The sequence below is a fragment of the Anastrepha ludens genome, chromosome 6, assembly GCF_028408465.1.
Source record: "Anastrepha ludens isolate Willacy chromosome 6, idAnaLude1.1, whole genome shotgun sequence".
NCBI classification, from domain to species: Eukaryota; Metazoa; Arthropoda; class Insecta; order Diptera; family Tephritidae; genus Anastrepha; species Anastrepha ludens.
In genome coordinates, this window is record NC_071502.1 from 57,590,326 (window position 1) to 57,616,844 (window position 26,519).

The 26,519-nt window shown below is 37.3% G+C and overlaps 3 protein-coding genes across 4 annotated transcripts; all 3 read left to right on the top strand.

Moving 5' to 3' along the window:
• Positions 1–1,210: 1,210 nt before the first annotated feature.
• Positions 1,211–10,058, top strand: LOC128866809 (ATP-dependent 6-phosphofructokinase-like). The gene is made up of 11 exons (XM_054107798.1): positions 1,211–1,433; positions 1,488–1,671; positions 1,750–1,907; positions 2,070–2,224; positions 2,890–2,998; positions 5,307–5,768; positions 5,855–6,018; positions 6,092–6,711; positions 6,792–7,014; positions 9,708–9,796; positions 9,877–10,058. Exons 1-11 carry the CDS (start codon positions 1,305–1,307, stop codon positions 9,936–9,938), a joined length of 2,355 nt encoding a protein of 784 aa, XP_053963773.1. The 5' UTR covers positions 1,211–1,304; the 3' UTR covers positions 9,939–10,058.
• A 4,610-nt stretch (positions 10,059–14,668) lies between these two features.
• LOC128866130 (hexokinase-1-like) lies at positions 14,669–17,636 on the top strand. Of its 2 annotated transcripts, XM_054106637.1 has the most exons (3): positions 14,669–14,723; positions 15,797–16,776; positions 16,879–17,636. In XM_054106637.1, the coding sequence occupies exons 2-3, from the start codon at positions 15,915–15,917 to the stop codon at positions 17,391–17,393; spliced, it is 1,377 nt and encodes a 458-aa protein (XP_053962612.1). In that variant the 5' UTR covers positions 14,669–14,723; positions 15,797–15,914; the 3' UTR covers positions 17,394–17,636. The 2 variants fall into 2 exon arrangements, with proteins under 2 accessions (XP_053962612.1, XP_053962610.1); XM_054106635.1 differs by lacking the exon at positions 14,669–14,723 and having other exon boundaries at positions 15,698–16,776.
• A 2,554-nt stretch (positions 17,637–20,190) lies between these two features.
• On the top strand, positions 20,191–22,650 carry LOC128866951 (complex I assembly factor ACAD9, mitochondrial). Its single transcript, XM_054108019.1, has 5 exons — positions 20,191–20,877; positions 20,950–21,457; positions 21,524–21,662; positions 21,722–21,907; positions 21,986–22,650. The coding sequence occupies exons 1-5, from the start codon at positions 20,238–20,240 to the stop codon at positions 22,508–22,510; spliced, it is 1,998 nt and encodes a 665-aa protein (XP_053963994.1). The 5' UTR covers positions 20,191–20,237; the 3' UTR covers positions 22,511–22,650.
• The last annotated feature ends 3,869 nt before the right edge of the window (positions 22,651–26,519 follow it).

Consider the following 26,519-nt stretch of genomic DNA (forward strand, 5'->3'; position numbering starts at 1 on the left):
TCACCTGATATGGCCCTGTGCGACTTCTTTTTGTTTCCGAAGTTGAAGTTACCACTTCGTGGAAGGAGATTTCAGTCGATAGAGGAGATCAAAGAGAATGCGACGAAGGAGCTGAAGGTCATCCCTTCGTCGGCCTACCAGGGTGACATGGAGGGCTGGGTTAAATGTTGGGATATGTGTGTTGCTCAGACTGGTCATATTTTGAAGGAGATAAAAAAAATTTGCCTGAAATTTAACTCTGTCTTGTTTTATTTAAACATCCTCGGTACTTTCTGATCATAGGGTATAACATATGTATTTCTAAAGAATGAAATCTTAAGCATTGGGTTTAACAACTCGATGCCCAGATTTCGATGTCCGCAATTGTACTTCTGTATCTCCCAGGATCGCTGATGAAACACACTGCCTGAAAAAATGAATAATCAGTTTCAATTCCAATTGAATGAATAATCTATTCCAATTCGATCGGAATTTCGGCAGAGAGTTCTTCGAATTTCGCCATGAGACGGAATCACACTGTAAAGGTCGCCGCAAGGCGTTATTTCAAAATGTTGAAGGTATTTTTTTCAGAACTATTCGAAAGGGAGGGAACTGCTGTAGCCGAATTCATTTGTCAAGACTACCATTCGGTTGGGCTAGACTTCGATATCCACTGTGAGCATGAAATACCAACGGTTTTCCTAATAGCGCTCACCTCTTGGTTGACAATGGCAAACTTCCAAGGGTATTTCTGCCATGAAAAAGCTCCTCATAAAAAACCATCCGCCATGAAAACTATTGGTACCTGAAACGGTAGGTACTTGCATTTGTAGAAAAACATCGATACGTACACCACAAATTGGCGGACGAGCTCAGCTTAACACCCAACGATCGATGTACGTTCCGAAATAGATTTACTTTATACCATTTACATAAATTTATTTACAAAAGTATAACAAACTAAGTGGTTGGTGTAGGAAAATAAAGTGTGTCATTAATTAAAAAAAACCAAATAATGAGAAATGTCGCAAAGGAGTTATGTCGAATGTACTATATACTCGTATATGTACATAGTATTATATAAAAACAAGCCGAAAATAGAGGAGCAGATCCAATTCATTTTTTCCCCCTCTTCATAACACTTTAGAGACATTAACAAAACTTCTATTGCTTCATTTCTGTAGAAAATGGCATTTGTTGAAATATGTCAGAAAATTCCCATAATTAAGAAAAAAATTTCAATTCTAGTAAGAAGAGCATTAAAGACAAAAGTTCTACAAATAGCACCCGAATATCTTGAAGACGATCCTGTCATTGTGAATAAGATGTCGAAGGTTTCCCGAGGTCTTTACAAGGGTCAGTCCTTGGCGGTTTTCACTAGTGGCGGTGATGCATGTGGCATGAACGGAGCAGTGCGTGCCTGTGTGCGCATGGCCATTTATTTGGGTTGTCAGGTATGAGTCAATCGATTGACAAGGAGTTGTATTTGAAAGCTTGGGTTTCCACAGCCTTACATGATACACGAAGGTTATCAAGGTATGGTTGATGGTGGCGATCTGATCGTCAAAGCAAGCTGGGCATCGGTATCCTCAATAATACATGTTGGCGGTACAATAATCGGTTCAGCACGTTGCATGGAATTTCAGGAGCGTGAAGGGCGCAAGAAAGCGGCGTTCAATTTAATACAAAGAGGTGTGTGTGTATGTTTTTGTCTGTAATGTATATGCACATACATATATTAATTATAATTATAAATGTGCACGTTAAAAGAGATCAATCGCTTGGTTGTAATCGGCGGTGACGGTTCACTAACTGGTGCAAACATATTTCGTCAAGAATGGAGCAGCCTGCTGGACGAATTAGCTGCCTCGGGTAAAATAACACAACAGCAAAGAGAAAACTTCAGTGACTTACATGTAGTGGGCGTGGTATGTGGTAGAAGCAGTTATACAGTTTTCAAAAGTAGTCATGGTTGGTTGAAGTAGTGATTTTCAAAGAATCCAATAAGCGCTTCCGCACAATTTTGTTCCCACAAAAGTTCTTAAAAAATTTATAAATTTAAATAGCTTCGTTTTTGTTCTATTTTTAAGGTTGGCTCCATCGATAACGATTTTTGTGGCACCGATATAACCATTGGCACGGACACCGCTTTGCATCGTATCACTGACGCCATTGATTCCATTGTGAGTACAGCTTACTCACATCAACGTGTTTTTATAATGGAGGTTATGGGACGAAATTGTGGGTTAGTGCGATATTTATGTTCACTTAAAATAAATTACCATTTACATATAATTTCATGCAGTGGTTGGTTAAAGAGCTAAGTAAATTTGACTATCGAAACCAATTGATATGAGAGAAGAGTTCATATTCCTCCAAGCATTTTGTGTCTATCTGTACGGTAAAAAAATCAATGAGTAGTGAGTATATCCTATAGATATTCTAGCACAGCTTGGCTCTTGGAACCAACTGAAGCTCAAAAGTTTTTGCGTTTTCTTCGTTATTGACTCTTTATTCTATAGTAACCAACGGGCTTTTATCAAGTCTCGAAGGTGAGCCATACGCTTTTCCATTTGAGACTAACTTCAACTCTCAAAGGAATTTTATAGCAATTTCGGTACTCCCAGTACGTGTTGCATTTTCATTGCCTTCTACTTTTTTCCTATATGTTTCTAGAATTAGTGTACTCCGGAGTGGTGTTTAGTAGGAAAGCAAGTGGATGATACCACGAACGTCCTATGTAATAGCACTCCTGGATATCACATATAAACGCAACTGCCATTTATAATGAGCACTGTATTTAACTCAAATTCCTTTTTTCATAAATATTCTATATATGCACATAGTTCAATTCAGACGCCCTGGTCATAAGTACTACCAAACTGACCCAACTGTTTTTTCTGATTTCAGCTATTTAGCAATAGTCTCTGGCATAATATCAGAAGCAGATTATGTGTTTTGTCCTGAGGCACCGCCATCAGAAGATTGGCATGATCGTCTATGCGACAAACTAAAGCAGGTAAATACATGAACACAAAAATGAAACGCCACCTTCCTTAATCTGCAGAAACTACTTCACTAATTTCCGTTTGACTTCAGGCCTGTGAGAAGGCTTAGGTAGGTGTACCACAGAATTTTTAGTTCTACTAGATGGATATGTGAGTAGGCATAAGCAGATGGAATGGTAATTGTAGCCAGTATTGAAATCAGTCAAACATTCCATCTACCAAACACCTGTAACATTTTAGCAAAGTTTATTGTCATAGAAAACGCAGTTAGCATTCTACGACGTAGCACGACTGCAGCTGAAAACACGATTATTTTCGTTGGTAGTCAGCGAGTACTGATAGAAATACATAGGATTTCAAGTAATGGGGTCTCTGACGCTGACGCCATTTAACGTCACTCTTTTCTAGATTCACTGACAACAATATTGAATTGAATAACTCAGTGAGGCAAACATCTTCAAGATCTATTTGGGGATCATTGAGGAAGAATTTACGATAGTAAATGGTAAAGAGATAAGAGTCTTCTTCAATCATCAGAACGTCCATATTTAAAGGATCGAGTGTCGTTACAACTTCTCCTTCCTTCTAATTTCTATTATGATGAATCTAAAAATGGTAGCTTCTATTAGTGTGCCACCAATAAGTTTGATTATGTTATTAGTTATGGTATTATTGGATGCTCCTATAAAGCATAAATATTTCCCACTTAAAGATTTTGTTGTAGAGTTGTAGATTCCTCGCAGTGAAAAAGCGAGAAAGATTGGTGAGATAATCGTTCACTTTGGCGCACAGGCCATCAATGTCAATAGTCGACGCCATTATGGTGCAATCGTCAGCGTAGGAGGCCAGGGAGACTCCCTCTGATGGTTGGAGGAGCTTCGATATATATAAGTTGAAAAGCAAGGGTGAAAGGACACCACCCTGCAGAATAACTTGCTTTATCTTCCTCTGTTTAGAGATTTGATCTCTAAAAATCAGTGACCAGTGTCGACCACTCAGATAGTTAGAGGATCACCTCTTCAGCCCTGGCGGGAGTGTCGACGGTAAAATATCATCTAGTAGCGTGGAATAGCTGACAGTGTTAAAAGCCTTCTTCAAGTCCAACGCTACTAGGTCAGACCTCTCGCAGGGCCTGTTTTGGTTAAGCCCACGGTTTATCTGGGTGCTTATGGCGGTGACTGCTGTGGAGGTACTGTGCACTCTGTATTGTACATTGCACTTAAACCTCTGTATTGTGCATTGATTAGGTCAAAGCTGGAGAATTCAGCGTGTATTTGGATGCCTTACACTAAAATTCTATCTAGCCGCTTTGAGCGAGTTCAAACATTTTTTCTACAATAAAATTTACTTTCCGTTCACTAAATGTTTCTCTGCCACTACCTCCTAACTATTCTCTATGCCAACTAATTAGCCTTCATACACTTGAGGACGAAAGAACAGTAGAAATTGTTGAAAGTTTGCAAAATGTTTATAGTTAAGGACATATTTTTTTATTTCCATTCTTAAACAAAGATAACTTAATATAGATAACTTTCCAAACGTCGGCGACTGTGCCAGTGGTAAGAGACTCACTAAAAACAATACGTAATGGTACAACCAAATCTGGGATATTCTTAATTACAAATACAGAAAATCTGCCTCTGTCCGTTTTAATGACGGCTTAAGCTTGGCGATCTTATAAGAGACATCATCAGATGGCAAATATCTCGAACATGTAACGAGCAAGTCCAATCGAGAGATTTTAGCTGAAAAACTCGGCAAGCAGATTAGTAGCAAACTTGTCCACGAGAAAGACTGCTTTAACAAAACTCCAAAAATGATTTTCGTTTAGCTTTAATATTCAACTCATCCTCAAGTATGTACTTCCTGTAAAGAAATTTATCCGAACAATTTAACTCTTTGAGCTATTTAAAAAAAAAAATTATTCTTTAGGAAAAATATGATTCTTTCAGGAACAGATATGTTTTTAAAAGTTTCTAAAACATCAAACCTCTCCTCGTTTGTCCTAACTTGTCCTATTAAAGCTTAAGAATTATCCTCCAATTACAAGCTTTGTAAATTAAGTGCAATTAAATAATAATAGAAGGCGCAAAGTTATAAAATTCGAAATTAACATCTAAAGAAGAGTGGTCCATAATCGTATCAGTAGGCGAATTTGGTCTATAGCATTCTTCAGTGCTACAATTCACTTACTTATATAGCATCAACCACAAAAATAAGATCCAGAATTCTGTAGAATTTATTAGCTTACTTATTATATTCTTGTATTATTGTCACTAAAGTTCAATAAAATTGTATATTCCATGCGTCTCAAACAAGGAACGAGAGGCCGGTCAACGCCTGAATATTATTATCGTCGCCGAAGGGGCGAACGACATAAATGGCAATCCAATTACGGCGGAAATCATAAAGAAAGTTATCATGGACGTATTAAACTGGGATAGTCGTATCACCGTTTTAGGTCATGTACAGCGAGGTGGTGCACCAAGCGCCTTCGATCGCATCGTCGCTTGCCGCATGGGCGCCGAAGCAACAGTTGCAGTGATGGAATCGACCTCAACCACAACGCCAGTTGTAATTGTCATGGCTAACAATCGCATTGAAAGGGTACCGCTGATGGGAGCTGTGGAGCAAACAAAAGCGGTGAACCTAGCTATGAAGGCTAAGGATTGGGCGAGAGCAGTTACGCTGCGTGGCGAAGCATTTGAAGCCAATTTGAAATCGTTGAAAATGCTATCGCTGATAAGACCACCAAAATCAACGGAAAAACACCACTCTTACGTATGCAATTATAGCACAGCATTCTCCTTCTGATATTGATACATTGAGATCAATACTAAGTAGTTGTAATATCTTTTTTCGTACAGTCGCCTCTAAATGTCGCTGTTATGAATATCGGTTCGCCGGCATGTGGCATCAACGCCGCCACACGCAGTTTCGTACGCGCAATAATTTATAATGGTGACTCAGTGTACGGCATCTCAAAGGGCATAACGGGTCTATTGGCTGGTGAAGTCAAACAAATGAGCTGGTAAGTGGTTCTTATGAACTACATACATATATATGATACATAATCAGTTCATGATTTAATCGTCGCTTCACAGGAGTGATGTTATCGGTTGGTGCGGCCAAGGTGGTGCTTTTCTCGGCATGAATCGTGTCACTTCCGAAGGTAAATTTGCAGAAATCGCAGACCGTTTGCGCGAATTTAAGATTCAATCATTGGTCGTTATTGGCGGCTTCGAAGCGTATCGTACCGTTTTATCTTTGGCATTGGAGCGTCGAAATTATCGAGAATTCTGCATCCCGATGGCGATAATACCATCCACTATATCCAATAATATGCCAGGCACAGAGTACAGTGTAGGCTGTGATACTAGCTTAAATGAAATTACAAAATGTTGTGATTTAATACGCAATTCGGCGCGTGGCTATAAGAAACGCGTCTTCATCATCGAAACAATGGGCGGATACTGTGGATATCTAGCCACCATGGCAGCTATGGCTGGTGGCGCTGATTCGGCGTATATCTTCGAAGAGAAATTTCGCGTGTGCGATATACAACGCGACTGTGCTAATATGGTGGCGAAGATGAACGAGGGGATCGAAAGGGGACTCGTGCTGCGTTGTGAAGGTGCCAATAAAAATTATACAGCAAATTTCATGGAACGACTTTACGAAGAGGAGGCAAATGGATTGTTTACGTGTCGTGGAAATATACTCGGTAAGTTACAACTGAGCTGATAATATTTGAATGAAATTTTGTTGTTGTAATGTTATATTGTATTCTGTCATCTTGATTAGGTCATATGCAGCAAGGTGGCTACCCTACACCATTCGACCGCTGTCTAGCCACGAAAATGGGTATCTCTTGTGCTGAATTTTTACGGGAGCAAATGAAAGCAAGTCTTCAACCGGATGGAACGATAATGACCACATCTAAGCAATCAGCATGCATGCTAGGCGTAATGGGACGAGATTACAAATTTACGCCAGTGGAAGATTTGTCTAATGAGACGGAATTTAAGTAAATTATAGATTTAATATCTATTATTTACGCTTCGCTAGATATAGGCTATGGCATGGGGTCCAATTGATTCAATGCCGTTTAAACAGATAGAAATGGGACATAAGCCCACTCACTTACATTATAAAGTGGAAGTTTCTGTTATTTTCTAATGGCAGTTTCACTGACTACACCGGAGAAAAAAGTTTGTAGAAATATGATAGTCTCCTAAAAATGCGAACTGTTCTGAGCATCATAGTGAGTTGAAGAAAGAAGACATTCGTGTTTTCTTTAAGGATAAACAAAAAGGCGTGAGTGCGATGAGCTGGAAATGCAGGCAAAAAATTCTAACAGTAATCTTGCAGAAAGAGTATATACATATATATACATATATATAATTGGCGTGTACATCCTTTTTGGGTGTTTGGCCGAGCTTATTCCCCTATTTGTTGTGTGCGTCTTGCTATTGTTCCACAAATGGAAGGACCTACAAATTCAAGCCGACTCCGATCGGCAAATATTTTTTTTTAAGGAGCTTTTTCATGGTAGAAATACACTCGAAGGCTTGCCATCGCCTGCAGAGGAGAAACCGCTATTATTGTTATATATATTTTCTTTCGATTTCCGAATGGTAGTCACTCACCAACCCATTCCGCTATGGCGGCCACCAGAAAGAGTGATCGTGCAAAAATTAAAACATTATTATTTTTTTTTTTTTTGGTGGGTGAGGAAGGGTTCAAAATGCCTTCGCACTTACAGGGACCGTCGTCAACTACATCGAATGGTGTAGCCTCTAAAACAATCCCTCCTCCTCTTCTTGGGAGACTCCCTTCCCGGAACTACTTGCATTATTTCGGGAAGACCCAGAACGGTGTCCCTAAATGGACCAATACTATTCATCCACGTCTGGGTCCTCCATATTTGTAGCTTCATGCTATAGGCTCGTCTTCTAATGCCCTCTCACAGGAACGTATGGATGTTATGCGCTATCGAGGTCTCTTTCGCATATGCAGCAAAACAGATACATCGGAAGATGTTGTGATAATATTATACCGTCTTATGCCGTCATGAGCACATGACTCGAGCGTGCGTGATTCGTTGTCAGTTTGTAGACAGTCCTTATTTTAGTCTTGAGGAGTTCTAAATGCATATGTCGTTCTTACATATGTCCTTTTGAGTTCCAAAGTCGTTTTCATATATTTTGGTCAGTCACCTGGAGTTGTACCCCTCCTTTAAATAACGTTTTTGTGCCAACGATCTTAAATACTTCAAAATTCATTAAAAATGTGCTTCCAAACTCTTTTGCTAAATTCATAAATATAAGAGGTTAACATCCAAAATTTTGTTCCAAACTGTCTACTTTGTGCTAACTAAAAACCTTAGATAAGTTTTGTTTGCAGTTGGTCTTTAAAATTTAGTTTCTAAGGTCAACCACGAGGAGGTTGCAGTACTATTTTCGAACCATTTTTTTTTTTAATTTTTATACATTTGTTTTAAATTTTATTAAGTTAATATTAAGTTTAATTTTTTTTAATTTCGTTTCTTATTTGTATTTTTGTTTTTAATTTGCTTTTTTATTGAAGTGAAACTTCTTTAGGCGCGTCGGGGGCCCCAAGGCAGATTGAAAATAGGCGAGTGAAACGGTAAGTTCGGAGCGTTGCCGAAATCCGTCAAATGGGCGGGGCCAAGGAGCAGCTGCTCCTTCCCACTCTCGCCTATTCGCTCTCTCTCATTAATTTGTATATGCATGTTATGTTCCGCAATTATCTCTTTTATGTACAAGTAAATAGCGTGTGGAGACTATAATAGAGGATTTTCGCTTTAAAAATTAGTTTGACACTGGTATTTGAACAAATTTCTATTGAAGAATACTTAGTTACACAACGAAATACTTCGTCTGGCCTTCTTCTTCTAGAAGATAAACCAGTGCAAAAATGCAAACGTCTCTAGCACACCCTGTAGCGAATAATTTCGAAATAATATGAACTGAAATGTATATAGCACACAAGTAAGCATTGAAGTAGACTGGCGACATGCAGGCAACCGACAATCGACAACCAACAACGGGTATTATAGATAGCCATAGCCCGTGCAAATGAGTGCTGTGTGTGAGTATTAGATAAAGCGCCGATTGAATGTGTGTAAGCGGGAAAGCAATAAGAAACTGCTGTGAAGTAAATAGATGGTAGGTATGGAGGAGACGAAGCAATACAATGAGTGCGTTTGCCAAATGAGTGACGATAGTTGAAGTAGAAGGTTGTAAAATGACATTTCAACCGTTTCGGTGATCAAAGCAAATTGATTAACGCGCCAAAAGTAGGCAAAAAATACCATTGGAAGTGCAAAGAAATGTCAGCGTCAAGTGCAACACTGCACCCAAGTGTCAAATTTGAAGCTAATAAGGACAAAAATAAATAGTACAAATTTATGTGGAGTGATATAGAAAAAAAAAATGAAAACCTGAATTTAACACGAGAGAGGGGGGAGAGATCTAAACCGGGGTTCCCATGCATGGAACAACCAACTTAGAAGTTTCACTTCTACCGTGCGTGAGTCTGACAGACCCTATTTTTTTTTATTTTAATTTTATTTTTTTATTTTTTTTGTAGGCATTTGATATTAACTATTAACTGTTTCAAAGCAAATCTAAGTTTCATATATTTTTAATGTTTTTTTGTCGTAATTAAATAAAATTGTTCTTTTAAAATATTTAGGCATCGCATCCCAAAGGTCCAGTGGTGGATGCAATTACGCCCATTACTAAGAATTCTTTCAACACACAATTCGGCTTACGAATCTGAGAGTGAGTATCATCAGCGTGTTTAGAAATTTGTGTGCATGCTTTTTGAATAAAGACTGTTTACTAAATAATTTAATAAATAGGTTTTCCAATCGCAGCATCTTCACTTCAACAACCAGTTGACATAAACTGTACCGTTAATTAAAATAAACTACTCTCGGAAGTGCCACGCAAAAATGTATTCAGTTACATATATTACGCATATTTTTTACACACATATTTCATATTAAATATAATATTTATTAGAAAAATAATAATTTCTGTATTACCTTATATTATTTAAAATACAACTACACATTCGTATTTTTATATTATGAGTGATGAAATAAATGATAAATCCTCCAGAAGATTGGAGTTCTGTATATTAAATACATTCCGCAAAGAGAAAGCAAATTCTAAAAAAATACGTATAGTGCATTTTCGCATACATATAGCGCATAAATAATAATACTTTCAGTATTTAGGAGAATAAGTGCAAAACCAGGCTATGTTATCTGAAAAATCTGTGGGTTGCTGAAGATTTTAAGGTAGTAGCCACTTCTCACTTAATTTTAATTTTTAGCTAAAAATCAAAACTGCGACCTCTGCACTGAAGATTAGCGCAAAATATTATTGTAAATGCCATCACCAACCCTCTAAATAAAGACGACACCTCCCTTCTTCTTAATTGGCGCGATGACCGCCTGCGCAATTTTGACCGAGTTTAACAAAGCGTCGTTTCTTGCGCGTGCTGACCGGCGCCAGCTGAACACACCAGGTGAAGCCAAGTCCTTCTCCACCTGATATTTCCAACACAGGAGGCCTTTCTCTCCCTTTGCTATTACCTGCTGGTACCGCATCGAATATTTTTAGAGCCGGAACGTTTGCTTCCATTCAGACAACATGACCCCACCAACGTAGCCGCTGAGTGTTAGCCTTGTAGAGTGTTAGTTTTCTCGTATAGATAGGACTTTACTACTCAATTGCCTACTTAGTCCAAAGTAGCACTTGTTGGCAAGAGATATTCTCCTTTGGATTTCAAGGCTGACATTATTAACACTGACGGTGTTAATACAGGTTCCTAAATTAACCTCGCGGCCGCCGTAGCCGAATGGGTTGGTACGCGGTTACCATTCGGAATTCACAGAGAGAACGTAGGTTCGAATCTCGATGAAAAATCAAAATTAAGAAAAACATTTTTCAGCGGTCGCCCCTCGCCAGACAATGTCAATCCTCCGAGAGTATTTCTGTCATGAAAAATCTCCTCAAAAAATATATATATATCTGCCGTTCGGAGTCGGCTTGAAACTGTAGGTAGGTAGGTAGGTAGGTAGGTAGGTAAAATGGTTGAAGTGCACCTGGCACTCCTCAAGTAGCACTAAAGCGCCGTTTTGATACCATTATGAGACCTCCAACAGGCAGATATCTACAGCCAGCCAGAGCTGTTGAAGTAATGGAGAAGATTTATTGGATTAAGGTTGGCGCGCGGCCCCAGGCTGTCGAAGAAAGGAGCTCCCAGTGACCTTAGTTGTCTAGCTGCCAAACCCGGACATTTACAGAGAAAATACTCTACAGTATCCTTCTCTGAAAGGACCCCACAGCTTCTGCAATGGGGGTTAAATGGTAACCCTAGTTTTTCCACGTGTGTGCCGATCGTCCAGTGACCGGTAAACACAGCTACGAGTTTGGAATTTGAATGGCGAGGAGTCCAAAGAACTTTCTGAGTCCTTCGTATATCATATTAAGGCCAAAGGGTTTTCGAAATAGCACATGAAGAATTAGAGATCCATCTTTTCTGCGCTTTCCTGAGAAACAATTTGTGCAGTTCCCCCTTAACAACAGTCAAGGGGATGCCAATGACCGGGTAGGAGATCTCTGAGGCCAATTCAGTCCCCTTCCTGGCAAGCTTATAAGCAATTTCATTTCCCTCTATGTTCGTATGTCTTGGAAATGTTACCTGCACACCCAAGAGATTTGATCTCTTTCTTACAGGAGTTTACCAATTTCGTTCTGCACCATGGCGTCGTCAGAGTCTTAATCGCGGCTTGACTATCGGAGAAAATCTTAATATCTCCCTCGCTCCCGCTTTCTCTAAGCTTTTTGCATGCCTGCAAGATAGCAAAGACAAAGAAAAACACTAGCAGTGTTTGGCAGTTTAAAGATAAATTGGCTGATTTAGAGAAAACCCCCGCTCCGACTCCCGATTCCATCTTGGAACTGTAGGTCCCTCCATTTGTGGAACGACATCAAGGTGCACGCCACAAATAGAAGGAGGAGCTTGACCAAACACCCAACAAAGGGACTAAGCGCCACTCATATATATAGGTACATACATAGGTATATATATATATAAATAAACCCCGAAATCATAACTGACAACAGTGACGTGGGTGCCGATACGCGAGTTCGCCGACTGTTTGTTTGATGACAGGAGGTGCTTCGTGTTGTCCTCGTTCATCACCAGACCCATTCGCTTTGCTTCTTATGCCCATATCAACGGCATACGCCCACAATTGTACGCTCTTATATTATACAAAAAAAAAAAAAATAAGTCTAATAGGTAGAGCAAACACGAAACCACAAGGTTGCGCAAATTTAATTATCCTATCGGAAGATTTATAATTTTTGCAAATGGCGTCGTACGTCAATTACATTTTATACTTGTAAACTAATAAAAAAGTTATTCTAAAATAAAATTGGATGCCGAATTCTGCGTCACCTTGTTTATACATAACATACATAGCAGGCAAGAGTGGTAGAATACAAGACTGCGCAGATTGTTGCGTTGATTGTTGGTTATTGTAAACAATGCAACAAAAATATATTTATCATTAACATCGAAGAGTATTTTAATAATTATCAAGTGTTTTGTAAACTCTGTGTTTTATAAACGCTTGCGGCGGATGCTCTATACAAATGACGCTAGTCTTGGCATTAAATGTTTCTGGCCTCTAGGAAAATTCAATCCACATCTGCAACAAAGGACCTGCCATCGGAAGCTTTACTGGTATTGCCTTGGGATTGGTATTGCCACAAATCAACACAGCGCACCGAATTTCAACAAGTTTTTGTAGCAAAAAGTGTAAAAATCACAAGATATTAAACAAAATAATCGATTAAATTTCATACAAACATTTACATACATACATAAATGTACAGAGGGTTGTTTGTGTACAAAAAACGAAAACAAAATTCTTACAATATACAGTATCGGACAAAACATTTACAACTGCAATGCAGCCTTCAATTTATTTTTTGTCATAATGTCATTCTTCACTCAATTGCAATTCAATTTCACGCTATGGATACTAGAGCATCTGAGTAATATTTTCCAAAAAATCTTTTCAAGATCCTTTCCTTTTTGTAGCTGTATTTAAAAAAAAATTAAATTATCTTGCAACTATGAGCGACAAAACAATTGCAACCTTGTGAGCTTAGCTATATAACGGTAAAAATGCTTGAGCTTGGTTTTGTTTTCTAACTGTTCTGAGTTTAGTTTAATCGTGTCAATTTGTGAACATCAGTTTTGTGCAGAATTTATGGCGATAACACAATTTTTTTTGTAAAGTTGAGTTAAATGAAGTAATGGCTCGAAATAAGTTCGGTGAAGTATTACGCGCGCGTGTTGTAGATGAATATAACAAAGGAATGACCCAGAAAGATATATCCATAAAATATAATATTCATAAGTCATCAATTTCTCGAATTATTGCGAGCTTTATAAAAAACAAAACTATCGCGGTGGTGCATCGAGGAGGCCGACCAAGAAAAACGGATGAAAGAACTGACAAACTGATAGCGAGAGAGGTAAAAAAATATCCATTTAGAAGTGCCCCCAATTGGTAAAGGAGCTTGGGTTACCAATCAGCTCAAAAACTGCCAGTCGTCGCCTGGCTGAAGCTGATTTACGGACGTACCGACCAGCAAAGAACCCCACTATTAGTAAGCGTAACCAACAAAAACGATTGCAGTTCACAAGGGATCACATAGATTGGCCATTAAGCAAGTGGAAAGCTGTTCTTTTCAGCGACGAATCCAAATTTAATTTGGTCGGAAGTGATGGCGTATCCTACGTTCGACGCCCACGTAACAAGCGTCTTCAAAAATCATACTGTGTAAAGACTGTTAAGCATAGTGCTTACATTATGGTCAGGGGATGCTTTTCTGCTGCTGGTTTGGGACCACTCCATCGTATTATGGGCATAATGGATCAGTACGTTTACAGGGACATTATGAAATCGGTAATGCTGCCACATGCTGAGTGGGAAATGCCCTTGAAGTGGGTCTTCCACCAGGATAATGACCCGAAGCATACTGCGAAGGTCCTGAAAGCATGGTTCCAGAGGAATAAAGTGGACATAATGGAGTGGCCCCCACAATCCCCAGATCTTAACCCCATAGAAAACCTATGGGAAATAGTAAAAAAGAAAATTGATCGGACTAATGTGGCAAATACTGACCAATTTTTCCAAAGAGTCCTGGAGGCATGGAGAAATATACCACAAACGATAGTTGACAATTTGATAGCTTCAATTCAGAGACGATGCAGAGCTGTTATTCAGAGCAATGGTTTTGCCACGAAATACTAAGTTTAATAAAAATAGTTTACTGATTTCCTTTAGTTGCAATTGTTTTGTCTTATTAGATACAGGTGTTGGACACATTTGATTTTTAAATTTAAGATATGAACTGTTGAATTTGAATAAATTTGTTTTATTTACGTAAATCAACATCTTTTATTACAAATAAAGTGAAATTACCAGGTTCCAAACAAATAAGGGCTGAGCAATCGAAAGTTTTCATTGCCCACATTTTAGTTGCAAATGTTTCGTCCGATACTGTAGGTATTACGATCAAATCAGATGGTTCTATCAAATTCACTGAGAGCCGTCAGTAACATCAGTACAGCAAATAAACAACCAAAAAAAAAAAAGAGGAAGGATAAGCGAAAGTGAGTGGAAAGCTAACATTGTATCCGTGTTATCTACGCATAAAACGTAGTTCTAATCAGACTTGGCTAGGAATGTACGGAGAAACGAAAAGTTTGCAAAAAATGTATTTGTGAGGAATTGTTACTTCGAAATCGTGTTAGAAAAGTTTGTGTAAAAAAAAAGTGTTAGGTATGCTCATATGATCAAAAAGTACCGGGAATGTTTAATTTTAATTTAATTTCAGTCGATAAAGGAGATCAAAGAGAATGCGACGAAGGAGCTGAAGACCATTCCTTCGTCGGCCTACCAGGGGTGCACGTTAGCACATGTGTTGCTTCAGACGGTTCATATTTTGAAAGAGATAAAATAAATTTGCCTGAAATTTAACTCTGTATTGTTTTATTTAAACATTCCCAGTACTTTCTGATCATAAGGTATATATGTACATATTAATTACGTCCGTTGAACTGTCCGTGCAGGCAAAAATAATAATATTATTTAAAACTAGGTTTTCTTTTGGTAGAAAAACACTCGGAAAATAGACATTGTCAGCCGACAATTTTATTTTAGTTTGATTTTGGGGTTTTAAATCTGTTGCCGTTATGTCGGTATGACATACATACCATTATAGTGACTTCCGGCCAAAAATCTAATTGAAAATTGAGATACATCAACAAACTTTGATGCATCCACCCCTCCGTGTATTAGGTAGTTAGTTACTATTTAAAATAATGGCGCATTCCGAAACCGATCGCCTTCATCCACACACTTCGAAGTAAATACGTTTTTAAATCACTAGATTGTGTATACATTTTGGTTCCATTTAAAGACGTAAACAGTGGTCCCTGTTAGACTTCCCATGGAATTTTTACCATTATCTGCAGACACCCTTCTCTACCTAACCAACCTTGCTTGATATACAATACATATATGTATGTATAAGCCAACCAACCAAGTAGTTCTATGATTTTAATCATAAACAACTTCAAAATTCTTCGCACATATTTTTCAAAATTACTCGTCTTTATAAAACAAAATTCGTATGTTGACCATTGTTTCGGATCTTTCCTTTTATTAATATTACAAAATCGAGGATTATTTGATTGCAAATTCAACTCAAGAAGATCAGCTAATACAAATACAATTAGAACGACCAAAATACAAAACAGAAAACGCGCAGCTAGTCGCAAACAATAACAACAATCACAGCAATGAGCGAAACAAGTGAAATAGCACGATTACGCGAATTTCTAACCGACTTAATACCCAATGAAGATCAGTTTCAGCGCTTATATCGAAACTTTTGTGAACAGATACGCAAAGGTCTGGGCACTAATACAAACAAAGAAGCGAGCACAAAATGCTACCTGACATACGTACAGGATTTTCCCACAGGCAATGAAACTGGTAAATTTTTAGCACTTGATTTAGGTGGATCCAATTTTCGCGTGCTACTCATTTCCTTGAAGAGCAATCATGACGCCGAACAAACATCAAAGATATACCAATTGACAGAGAAAGAATTACTCGGAAAGGGTAGCGAACTATTTGACTACATCGCCAAGTGTTTGCATGAATTCGTTTGTGAGAATAAATTGGAAGCGGAAAACCTGCCACTGGGCTTCACCTTTTCTTTCCCATGTGTACAGATTGGTTTGTCTAAGGCCACACTGGTACGTTGGACAAAAGGCTTCAATTGCGCTGACACAGTAGGCGAAGATGTGGGCACAATGTTGAAGGTGGCTATCGCAAGACGACAAGGTCTGAAAATCGATATGGTCGCCATATTGAATGACACCACCGGCACGCTAATGTCCTGCGCTTATAAAAATCCAGAATGTAATATAGGATTGATTGTTGGTACAGGTTGTAATGCCTGCTATACGGAAAGAGTTGAAAATTGTGAGCGTTTGGATGCGAAATACAAGAATAAACCAAAAATTATAATTAATGTGGAGTGGGGCGCTTTCGGCGAGAAAGGGGGTGTCGATCATTTACATACCGAATACGATAAAATTATTGATAAAAATTCGCTCAATCCTGGTGCACAAATTTACGAAAAAATGGTGGCAGGTGAGTAAAGAGTAAAAATGCTTGAGACATCATTGTAATTTAAAAAAATACCTCTTTTTATAATATTTTTTTTTTTATGTTATACAACATTTGTATGTACAGGTATGTATCTTGGAGAGCTGGTGCGCTTGATAATGCTGCGCGCCGTCAACGAGAACCTCGTTTTCGCACAGTGTAAACTTCGCAAACACATCACTGACATTTTAACCAAGAAACCTAATTGTATCGAAACGAAAGTGCTGTCTGAAATCGCCAACGACAAAGGCGACGACTGGCCACTTGTGAAAGAGCATTTAAAGAAAATTTTCAATTTGAACGATCCTGATATCGATGACTGTATGAAATTTAAATATGTATGTGATGTTGTGGCGAAGCGTGCAGGCAATATGCTGGGCGTAACTCTGAGCGCATTGGCGAATAAAGTGGGTGAGAAGTTTACCATCATAGGGGTAGATGGCACCGTTTATCGTTGTCATCCGAACTTCGATGGGTATATGCGCGAAACATTGGATCAATTTATCGAGAAGGGTATTAGATATGACATCATGCTGTCAGAGGACGGTTCAGGACGTGGTGCCGCTTTAGTAGCAGCAGTCGTTCAGACAGATAATGCTTAAAAAATAATATTAAATTTAAGTTGCACTCATAGCTGAAAAGTTTCGATTGCTGATGCAGAAGGCGCAACGTTTAACATTTCGAGGCTTTATAATTCGCCGAGAGAGGAACAGAGTACAAAAGTTGAATGATAGATCAAATAACCATAAAAATCCGCAAGCTCAAAAAAACTAAAACATATTTAAGGAAATAAAAACTGTTTTGGAAAGTAAAGAAGTAATTGCAAAATAAAGCTAAAAAACAAAAACAATTATTTTTTGTTGGTATTCTCAAAATATGACTTTAAATACATATGACGCATAATTAGGTATGTTCATGAAGTAAATAGTTTGTAAAAACTATTACAAATTATCACGTTTTGGTGTTCATGTACCCAAAACACTTGCAAAGTAGGGGAAAGTGAGAGAACAAAACATGGCATTTCCTTTTATTTTGAGGGGAAGTTGCAAGATAAATTTTTACTTGTAAGAATTTGCCAATGACAGCTGCTGATCGCAAAGTAAAAATAAACACGAATCAAAATTTGCAAATTCCAATTGCTAATGGAATGGTCTTCATCTGACAGCGATGATGAAATGGAACAAATTATTGTGGAGAAAATAGAATCATGCAATGTGAAGCTCGTTATTTTGGATTTTATTTGCTTTATTGTTTTTTTTTTTTTTAATTTAATACGAAGTAGCTCAAGTGAAAAAAATTTTAATTTTTGTGATTTTTCCTGCCAACAATTTAATCAGCTGTTCGTAAAACTTTTAAATTGTTTATCTTCATCTTATCATGTTATCATGTTAGAGTTTTTTACCGAAACTTTCCTTAACATCATTTAATACGAACTACTCGATTGTGGCATCCTACTAAAAATAACTTTTTTAATTTTCGATTTTTCGCTGTTGGCAGCAGTCCGGAGTGTAGAGGAGATGCAGATAAAATTCCTAACAAACGAACTTTTTTTTATTATTCGTGAAAATATGAAAAAGCTATTATTTTTATACAATATAATATTTGTTTTCATATTTTCACTGAAAGCGTGCTGGTTCCTATGAAAAGTGGCAACATAGCCGTCAATCAACGCGATTTCGATCGACTTATTGCTTGCGCTTCATCATACTCAAATTGAACGGGAAATAAAATTAAAAAGTTTAAAATTGTTAAGTAAATTTTTTGAAATTTGTTAAATTTTAGTGGACTTAACACAAAGTTAAGAACTTTAATTTGTAAAGTTTTTTGTTATACAATGAATCGTATTAAAAAAAAAAATCTCTAAAAAAAAAATTCAGTATGAAAAATATTGTGAATATGATGACTTAAACTCAAGTGTATTTAGTAATAAAGTGAACGTGTGAGAGCGCTGTAGTATAAATTTATACAAAAACCCACGTAAAAGAAAGGGATACAAGCTCACATCTACAGAAACATATGCCGCAGTATTCTCCATTTGCCTTATACAATATAATGGAAAGTTTTCGAATGTACATATAATACAATAATTTTACCTAATATCTAGACACAAAATTTTTGATTACTTTCAATGGTCAATTTCAATGAAATTCCCAATCGAGACAGCAAATTGAATGAGTTTGACAATTCATGCTATGAAATATTTAAAGTCATTTATTGCCGAGATTTGTGAAGTAATTTTGCATGTTTGACATGCATTTCATCGAACACCTTTGATAATTTGAGTTTTCCAGTTTTTTAGCCCAAAATCGCTGCAAGCTAATGGCTATTTATTTTTATGAGATAGTTGGAAAAAAGGAAAATATGAAAAATATTTGATTTTAAATGAAAGCAAAATAAAAATGGAAGAATAGTTACAGTCCAATATAAAAATTGTAAAAAGAGGGAATTAGAGTTTTCCAAATCGGAAAAGGATCACCGATAATTCTTCAAAAGAACTTCGCTCAGAGTTTACCTTTTTATTCAACCATGTTGCTATAATTTTTAAAAGTTTTCTCACATTTGATGACAAATATAATATTAAATTATATTTAAAATTGCATAAAATTGCAGACTGTGTAAAATTTAAGACTGCGTATCTTTGCTGTTCTTCCATGACATTAATAATATTAATCCAATCTTTATATAAATTAACTAACATCAAGATAAAAAAAACGTCGCATATTCTAGACAGTATTCAAAATACGACTCTTAAAAAACATATGTGAAATATGACACCATTTAAATGTCTACACACGTCTACAGGTAAAATCCGCCAAACAGTCGGTTAATGAATGTCTAATTGTTGAGAACCTCGAGAAATCGATGTATGTTGAGATTTATTCAGCAGTACTTTTCGCTACAGCACTAATATTCTCAACAGAACGTCCAGTTTTTGGTTGCAGTCCCACCAGTCCTTTTTCTATCCTCAACAGAATAAGTTTCTTTTAATTTGTTTACCAAATATTGTGGATTGGCGACACGATCCACCAAAAAATATCAAATTTTGCGATATGTTGTTCTTAAAAATCGATAAATTTCATAAGTTTCATTAATTTGTTCTATCGTAAAAATTTTGTCATCTATCTACTTTATAAATGTCAGCGATGGCATAACAAATAAAAGGTATCGTCTAGTAATTATACTCTTCTGATATCTAGACGTCTGTTTTGAACAACTCTTTATTATAGTAACTAATTTTACATCTACAAATAAAATATTAATATAACTTGAAATTAACGCATTTTATTAATACCATATGTCTGCATACGACCACTGACACGACCATCACTAGCTACTACTTTATCGTTCTTTGTTTTTACATCTCAATCAAGATGGGAACAGTTACATTTGACAGTTCTGCTGTCACTTAACCTACAGCCGGGTAATTCTTTAGGATTGTTCTCAAAATGTTACGTCTCCGACCCACACTGCTTCGAATTGTGCAACAAAATTTAGGGAAAAAAGTGGAATACGTGAATGGAAGAAATGTACGTGCCACCAGTACTAGTGCCTGTCGTGACAACCAATCCTTCGTAAAAAGCAACGGTGACAATTCACGTGTAGATGCCGATGCCGTTGACCAAAGCCGACGTACTGGTGCAGGCGTTAAGATTGCACCAGATGAGGGCAAATTACGCTCACGTTTACCACTAGTGAAAAATTTCTTTGTTGGTGTAGTTGATAAGGAAATGCTTGGCTACCCGGAAGTCGTGCCGCGTGAAGATATGTCTCTGATTGAGAACGAAAAATTGGCAATTAAAAATTTCTTCACTGATGAAGTAAACAATGCCATAATCGATCGCACCCGCCAAATACCTGGTGAAGTGGTTAATAGTGTTCGGCAGTTGGGCTTATACGGCATTAACGTGCCTGCGGATTTCGAAGGCAAAGGCTTTGGTTGGACAGCTAGTTTGCTGACCACAGAACCTGAAACCGGGTGCGCTAATGTGGCGCTTGGTCTGCTTTCGCATCGGGTAATAATCGATTTGCTGAAGGAGATTGGTAGCAGCGAACAGCAACAGAGGTTTTTACCAAAATTAGTAGATGGTGAGAGTTTGATAGTTTCGCAATTGCAAAATGTATGTGATATAATTTTTTTCTAAATTTTGATATATGTAGGTTCACTCGTTGGTGTTGAAGCAATATATGAATATGATGTGGCGGAGAACGATTTATTCAACACAACAGCTGAATACCATAATGAAATGAACGAGTGGTGTTTGGCCGGTCGAAAGGCGTATGCCGTAACCGGACCTTTTGCAAGTACTGATGCAACACCACTATTCCTAGTCATTGCACAAACGCGTCGCCCAAACGTGAAAGGTGACGCAGCACGTAGTACAACCATTTTCTTGGTAGATGGCAGCACACCAGGTGTTAAATTAGGTGAGCAACATTTGACGATCGGTTGCAGAGGTTTACAAATGCAGCATGTGGAGTTCGATCAAGTGCGTCTAGCGCCTAGTAGCGTAGTAGGTGCGGTGAATGAGGGAAATCAAGTAGGGGAAATATTGTTGCGGAGTAGCCGATTGCGGAATGCGCACTTGGGACTCGGTATGGCCAAGCAATTGGTCAACGACCTAACAACGTATTGCATTGAAAATAAGCAGTGCAATGTGTCGCTAACGTGAGTAAAAAGTATTTGAATATTTTACGACAGTCTTTGCAATTATCCCCTTTTCTATTTTTTAAGCGATATGGAAATGTTGCGTATGCATTTGTCGGAAGCATCATGTGCCACATATGCCATGGAAAGCATGATTTACATGACAGCTGGCATCCTGGATGAATTTGCGTCGCCTGACGTCACGCTGGAGGCCGCAATTACCAAAGTAATTTTTTTTTAAATACAATATTATTTAATACTAATTCATTACTTATTCCTCTGTAGTACTTTAGCCTTACACAACTATTTAAAATTGCCGCCAAAAGCATGGATATTATTGGTCCAAAGTCCTTGCTTTCCGGTCGAGAAACAGAAGTACTATTCCGTGATGCCGCGCAGCTTTACACGCAGGGTGAAACAATGGACACTTTACGCTTATATGTCGCACTCACCGGCTTACAACATGCAGGCGTTAGTTGAACTACTTAAAACTCTACCTAATATATCTCTAATAAATTAATTAATAATTTGGCAATTTACTTTATGCAGAAACTGCTCTCCGAAACAGTGCGCATGCAACGCAACCCACTTTTTCATCCTGGCCACATATTCAGTAAATTTTTACAAAGCTCCAGCATCGATAACCCAAAAACTAAAATGCGTTTAAACGAAAATGTGCATCCAACGTTGGAGCCGGCTGCGCAATGTGTTGAACATTCAGTGGCGCGTCTGCAGATGTGCACCGAGTTGCTGTTAACCCGCTATGGCACCACCGTTGTGGATAAGCATCACGATATGCAACGTGTGGCGGATATCACGGCGACAATATATGCAATGTTTGCAAGTATAGCGCGCGCCTCACGCTCTTACTGCATTGGCTTGCAATTGGCCGACTATGAATTGGTGCTCGCCTCCGCTGTGTGCACACATGGTCGTGATAAGGTGCACACTCTGTGCACTGAAATATTCAATGGACAATATGTTAATAATGATAGCAATTTGCAACGTGTAGCAAAGCAATTGATTAAGAGTAAAGGCTATTTCCCAGTGCATCCACTTACTTATAATTACTAGAAAGAGTTACCATAAAAATACGTACTGGTTGATAAGCATGTGAATAGTTCAATATAGTAGTGATTTTTTTTGTTAATTATTTAAAACAAGACATAAATAAAAATGAGGTGATCCGATAATAGGTCTGTTCATGAAGCAAATACTTTGAAACAATTGTTACAAATTATCACGTTTTGGTGTTTATGTACCCAAAAAACTTGCAAAGTAGGGAAAAGTGAGAGAGCAAAATGACATTTCATTTTGAGGGGAAGTTGCAAGATAAATTTTTACTTGTAAGAATTTGCAAATGGCAGCTGCTGATCGCAAAGTAAAAATAAACACGAATCAATATTTGCAAATTCCAATTGCTAATGGAATGGTCTTCATCTGACAGCGACGATGAAATGGAGCAAATTATTGTGGAGAAAATAGAATCATGCAATGTGAAGCTCGTTATTTTGCATTTTATTTGCTTTATTTTTTGTTTTAATTTAAGGGGACAGATACCTGTAAACGGCCATATTTTCCCTGATTTTCATTAAAATTATTTAAAATGAAGAAGTCAATAATTTTTTTTCAAAATTGGCATACAGTTTATTTATACATTAAAATAATATACAACATTTTTTTAAATTTTAATCATTTAAAACGGCGGATATACACTCAATTCTTCCAGGAAGGTCGCAGCGGGGCTTCACAATCAGCGGGCATTGTAGCATCGGCGTCAGTGACCTGAATACAAAAGACCAAACATTTTTTTGTTTATTAATGTCATAATTTCTATATGAATTAAACAAAAATGGAAAAAAAATCGCGGAATAAAATGCTTAAAAAAATAATAATAATTTTGGTGCGAATTTTCCTACTATTTTTGCTTCGAAAAAATTATTTTTTCGAAAAATTTTCCAAAACTTGTAAATTCACATAGAAAGTAATATCATAAAAAATATGTGTGCACAATTTCAGGGAGATCTGTGAATAACTTTTTGAGTTATCGGTACGCCAATTCGAAAAATATAGTTTTGAGAAAAACGCGTCTAAAGTTTGAATACATGAAAATTCAATGAAAGAATAGAGTCGTCACGGTTGACGATCTATAATATAAGAAATATTTAAATTTACGTTCTAAACATTTTTTGACACATTCTTAAAGGATTATATTGAAATTATATGAAAAAAATATTTTTTTTTCGAAATTTTACAGGTATCTGTCCCCTTAATACGAAATAACTTAACTGAATTTTTATTTTACTTTTTGTAAGTCTTCCCTTTACATGAACGGACCTAATGTTTGAAAGATGAGAATACATAGAGCCACATATGAATATGAATAAAACAATAAAATTGTGTATAAAAATTATTTTTTATTTTGTTCTAATGTAATAAAACAATAACATTAAATTAAAAAAAATATTTTTTATTTGTTGTTATTGTTATAGCAGCACAAACATTCCCAATACATGTACGATGAATGATGTTGGAGTGACAGTCTTTGGCCGGATATAAATTCGGTTCGTTCCGGTAACGTAGAACCGACTGGCATGTTTTGATGCTTTTTTTGTTCGCGGTTATTGTTGTTGTAGCAGTTTACAAAACCCTGCCTAGTGTGATCAAGCCATCAGTCATCGTCATCTATTCCATCTAACCGTAAGCCCGGGAAACAAGGTCTCGACATGATAGGGCCGAAAGAGAGCGATGTTATATGAGTGTTTCCCACTTAAGCATTGGATTAGTGTCAAGCGGATTATCTTCACATGATGGGCACATGTTGTGCATGGGTGGGTTAGCTACACTCATTAATTACAGCAATATCGTATTGCGAACTTGTTACTTTTTTGCTGGCATGTTGGTGATTCTCAGCTGATTGGCCGCCTCTGTATTGTAGAAGTTAAATCGCTAAACGAGTTGTTTCAAAAATAAATAAATAATTTTTACATAGAAAAAAAAAATATTGAAAATAGGCCTTTTTTTTACCCGACGAAACCCATGTAACCCCTTAAATAAAACATTTTTTTCGTATAGAAACCTAACCCTGATTTTTGTATGGAGCAAAAGGGGAATGGAGCAAATTTTTTCAGGAACCTATTGACTGCGTTGTAAAAGGGTTACCTATACTATAAAAGTACATATGTACATATGTTCAATGCTGTCGAAACTGCCGATTTTAAGATACTATTGGAATGCAATGTGCGAAAATTTCACACTTAACAGATAAAACACAGAATATCTTTCGACGTTCGCCGTGCACCTTCTAATCAGCGACACATTTACATATGTGCGCTGGTATGAGTTGTGAGTTAAAAGCTCGCATATGTTGGTAACTCTATAACTTTTCATTGATTTAAACAGCCTACAACCGAACTCCAAATATGAACAAACCCAGTTCTGGGATACTCTCCACCTATATACAGAACTTAAATGACATACACCACGGTAATTAACACAACTCAAGTTACGAAGAGCGCGAATTGATTTATGAGACACTGGCACATGACAATGGGCCCGGCCCATATGTGCTTACCCAAGAGAGGAGAGTCTCAAAGAATCACATAAAACCCCTCAGTATAACTTAAAAAGTGTGCCAGCATATTTTGCACTCCGACGTAATTAAAATAAATTTCATACAAATAAGGACAGCCCTAATAACTACATAATGTATGTATGAATGTTGCGTCAAATACATATATGTATGTGTGTGTATGTGGCGGTTTGATTGGAGCCCACTGCCAAATGGCAGTTCATAAAAGCAATCAAAGTAAACAAGAGACAAACGCGGCTATCAGTGAGCAACAAATACACAAGAGTGCAACGGCAATGAAGTTTTCATGGTTTAAGCTGTGCTGCGCAATGCGAAGACTGTACCTTTGCCATTTGTTTGGTTGGACAGACGTATGGTTAGTTGGCTTTTCGGCTACATATCGAAGGTTATGCGCGCTTAACGGTTGCCACATACACAAAACATGAGCTTAAATGCATATAAATATTATATGTATAAGTATCATATATGCATATGCATCAGTACATACTTTATATGAGTTACAGCAGTCATTTGAACGGCGACAAGGTGAAAAAATGAGGGAGGCGGCAGTTGAAGCGCCATCAGAACAAATTTCTCGCAAGTATTTTGCAACAAAAACTTTCTTTATTTAACAGCAAAAGCGCGCAACCACTTCTTGGGCTACTTGACCGCCGTGCGTTCTGAATCTCGCATAAGCACTTTTATGCACACATACACGTATATTATATATATATGTATTTGTATGCAGTTGTATGTATGTGTGTTTTAGTGTAAATTGTCTACAAAGCGCACTGTGTCATACCATACACGGCAACTCAGGGCGAGTAAGGCAACCATTTTTAAAAATCTAAAATCACGCTTTCAAAATTTGCATTTACTGTTGTTGTTTTTATTATGTTTTTGTGTTTCGTAGGCGTAAATATGTGGTGTGTATGTAGTTTTCTGTTACATTGCTGTGTCTGTGGAAGCCGTGACGCTTAGTCAACTTGCGGATAATCAATAAAATCTATTGTCACCAATTTGTAAACGTAAACGCTAATTTGTTGTTTATTTACAAAAACACTCCGCAGACACTCGTATGGGTTTCAGAGAAAAGCTATTGTTCTAATTTATTTTCGTTAATACTCATATCTGGATTTTTTTTTTCATATGTAAAGAGAATTGGCAAAAACTAATTTTATAAGGCGTTTACATATCGCTTCTTTGCTGCTTGTTTGCTTGGCTCTAAAGTCTAGTTGGAGCTCCATAAATTTTAAAAGAAGCTACCTTTAAATAATATGAAGATTAATATAGGGGATTTTTAAGAGCTTTAGAATTTAAAATAATAATACAAAACAGAAATATTGTTGGAATGCATTTTTGTTACATTCTGATGGATAGATTCATAGCATTTATTTTTTGAATATGACACCCGACATATTTATGTCCGCCGTGGCTATGAGTTCCATGGCTCATTCGATCAGTCCACGTTTTGACTACTTTTTCAAATAAATCTAAATGAGCCCAATCAGC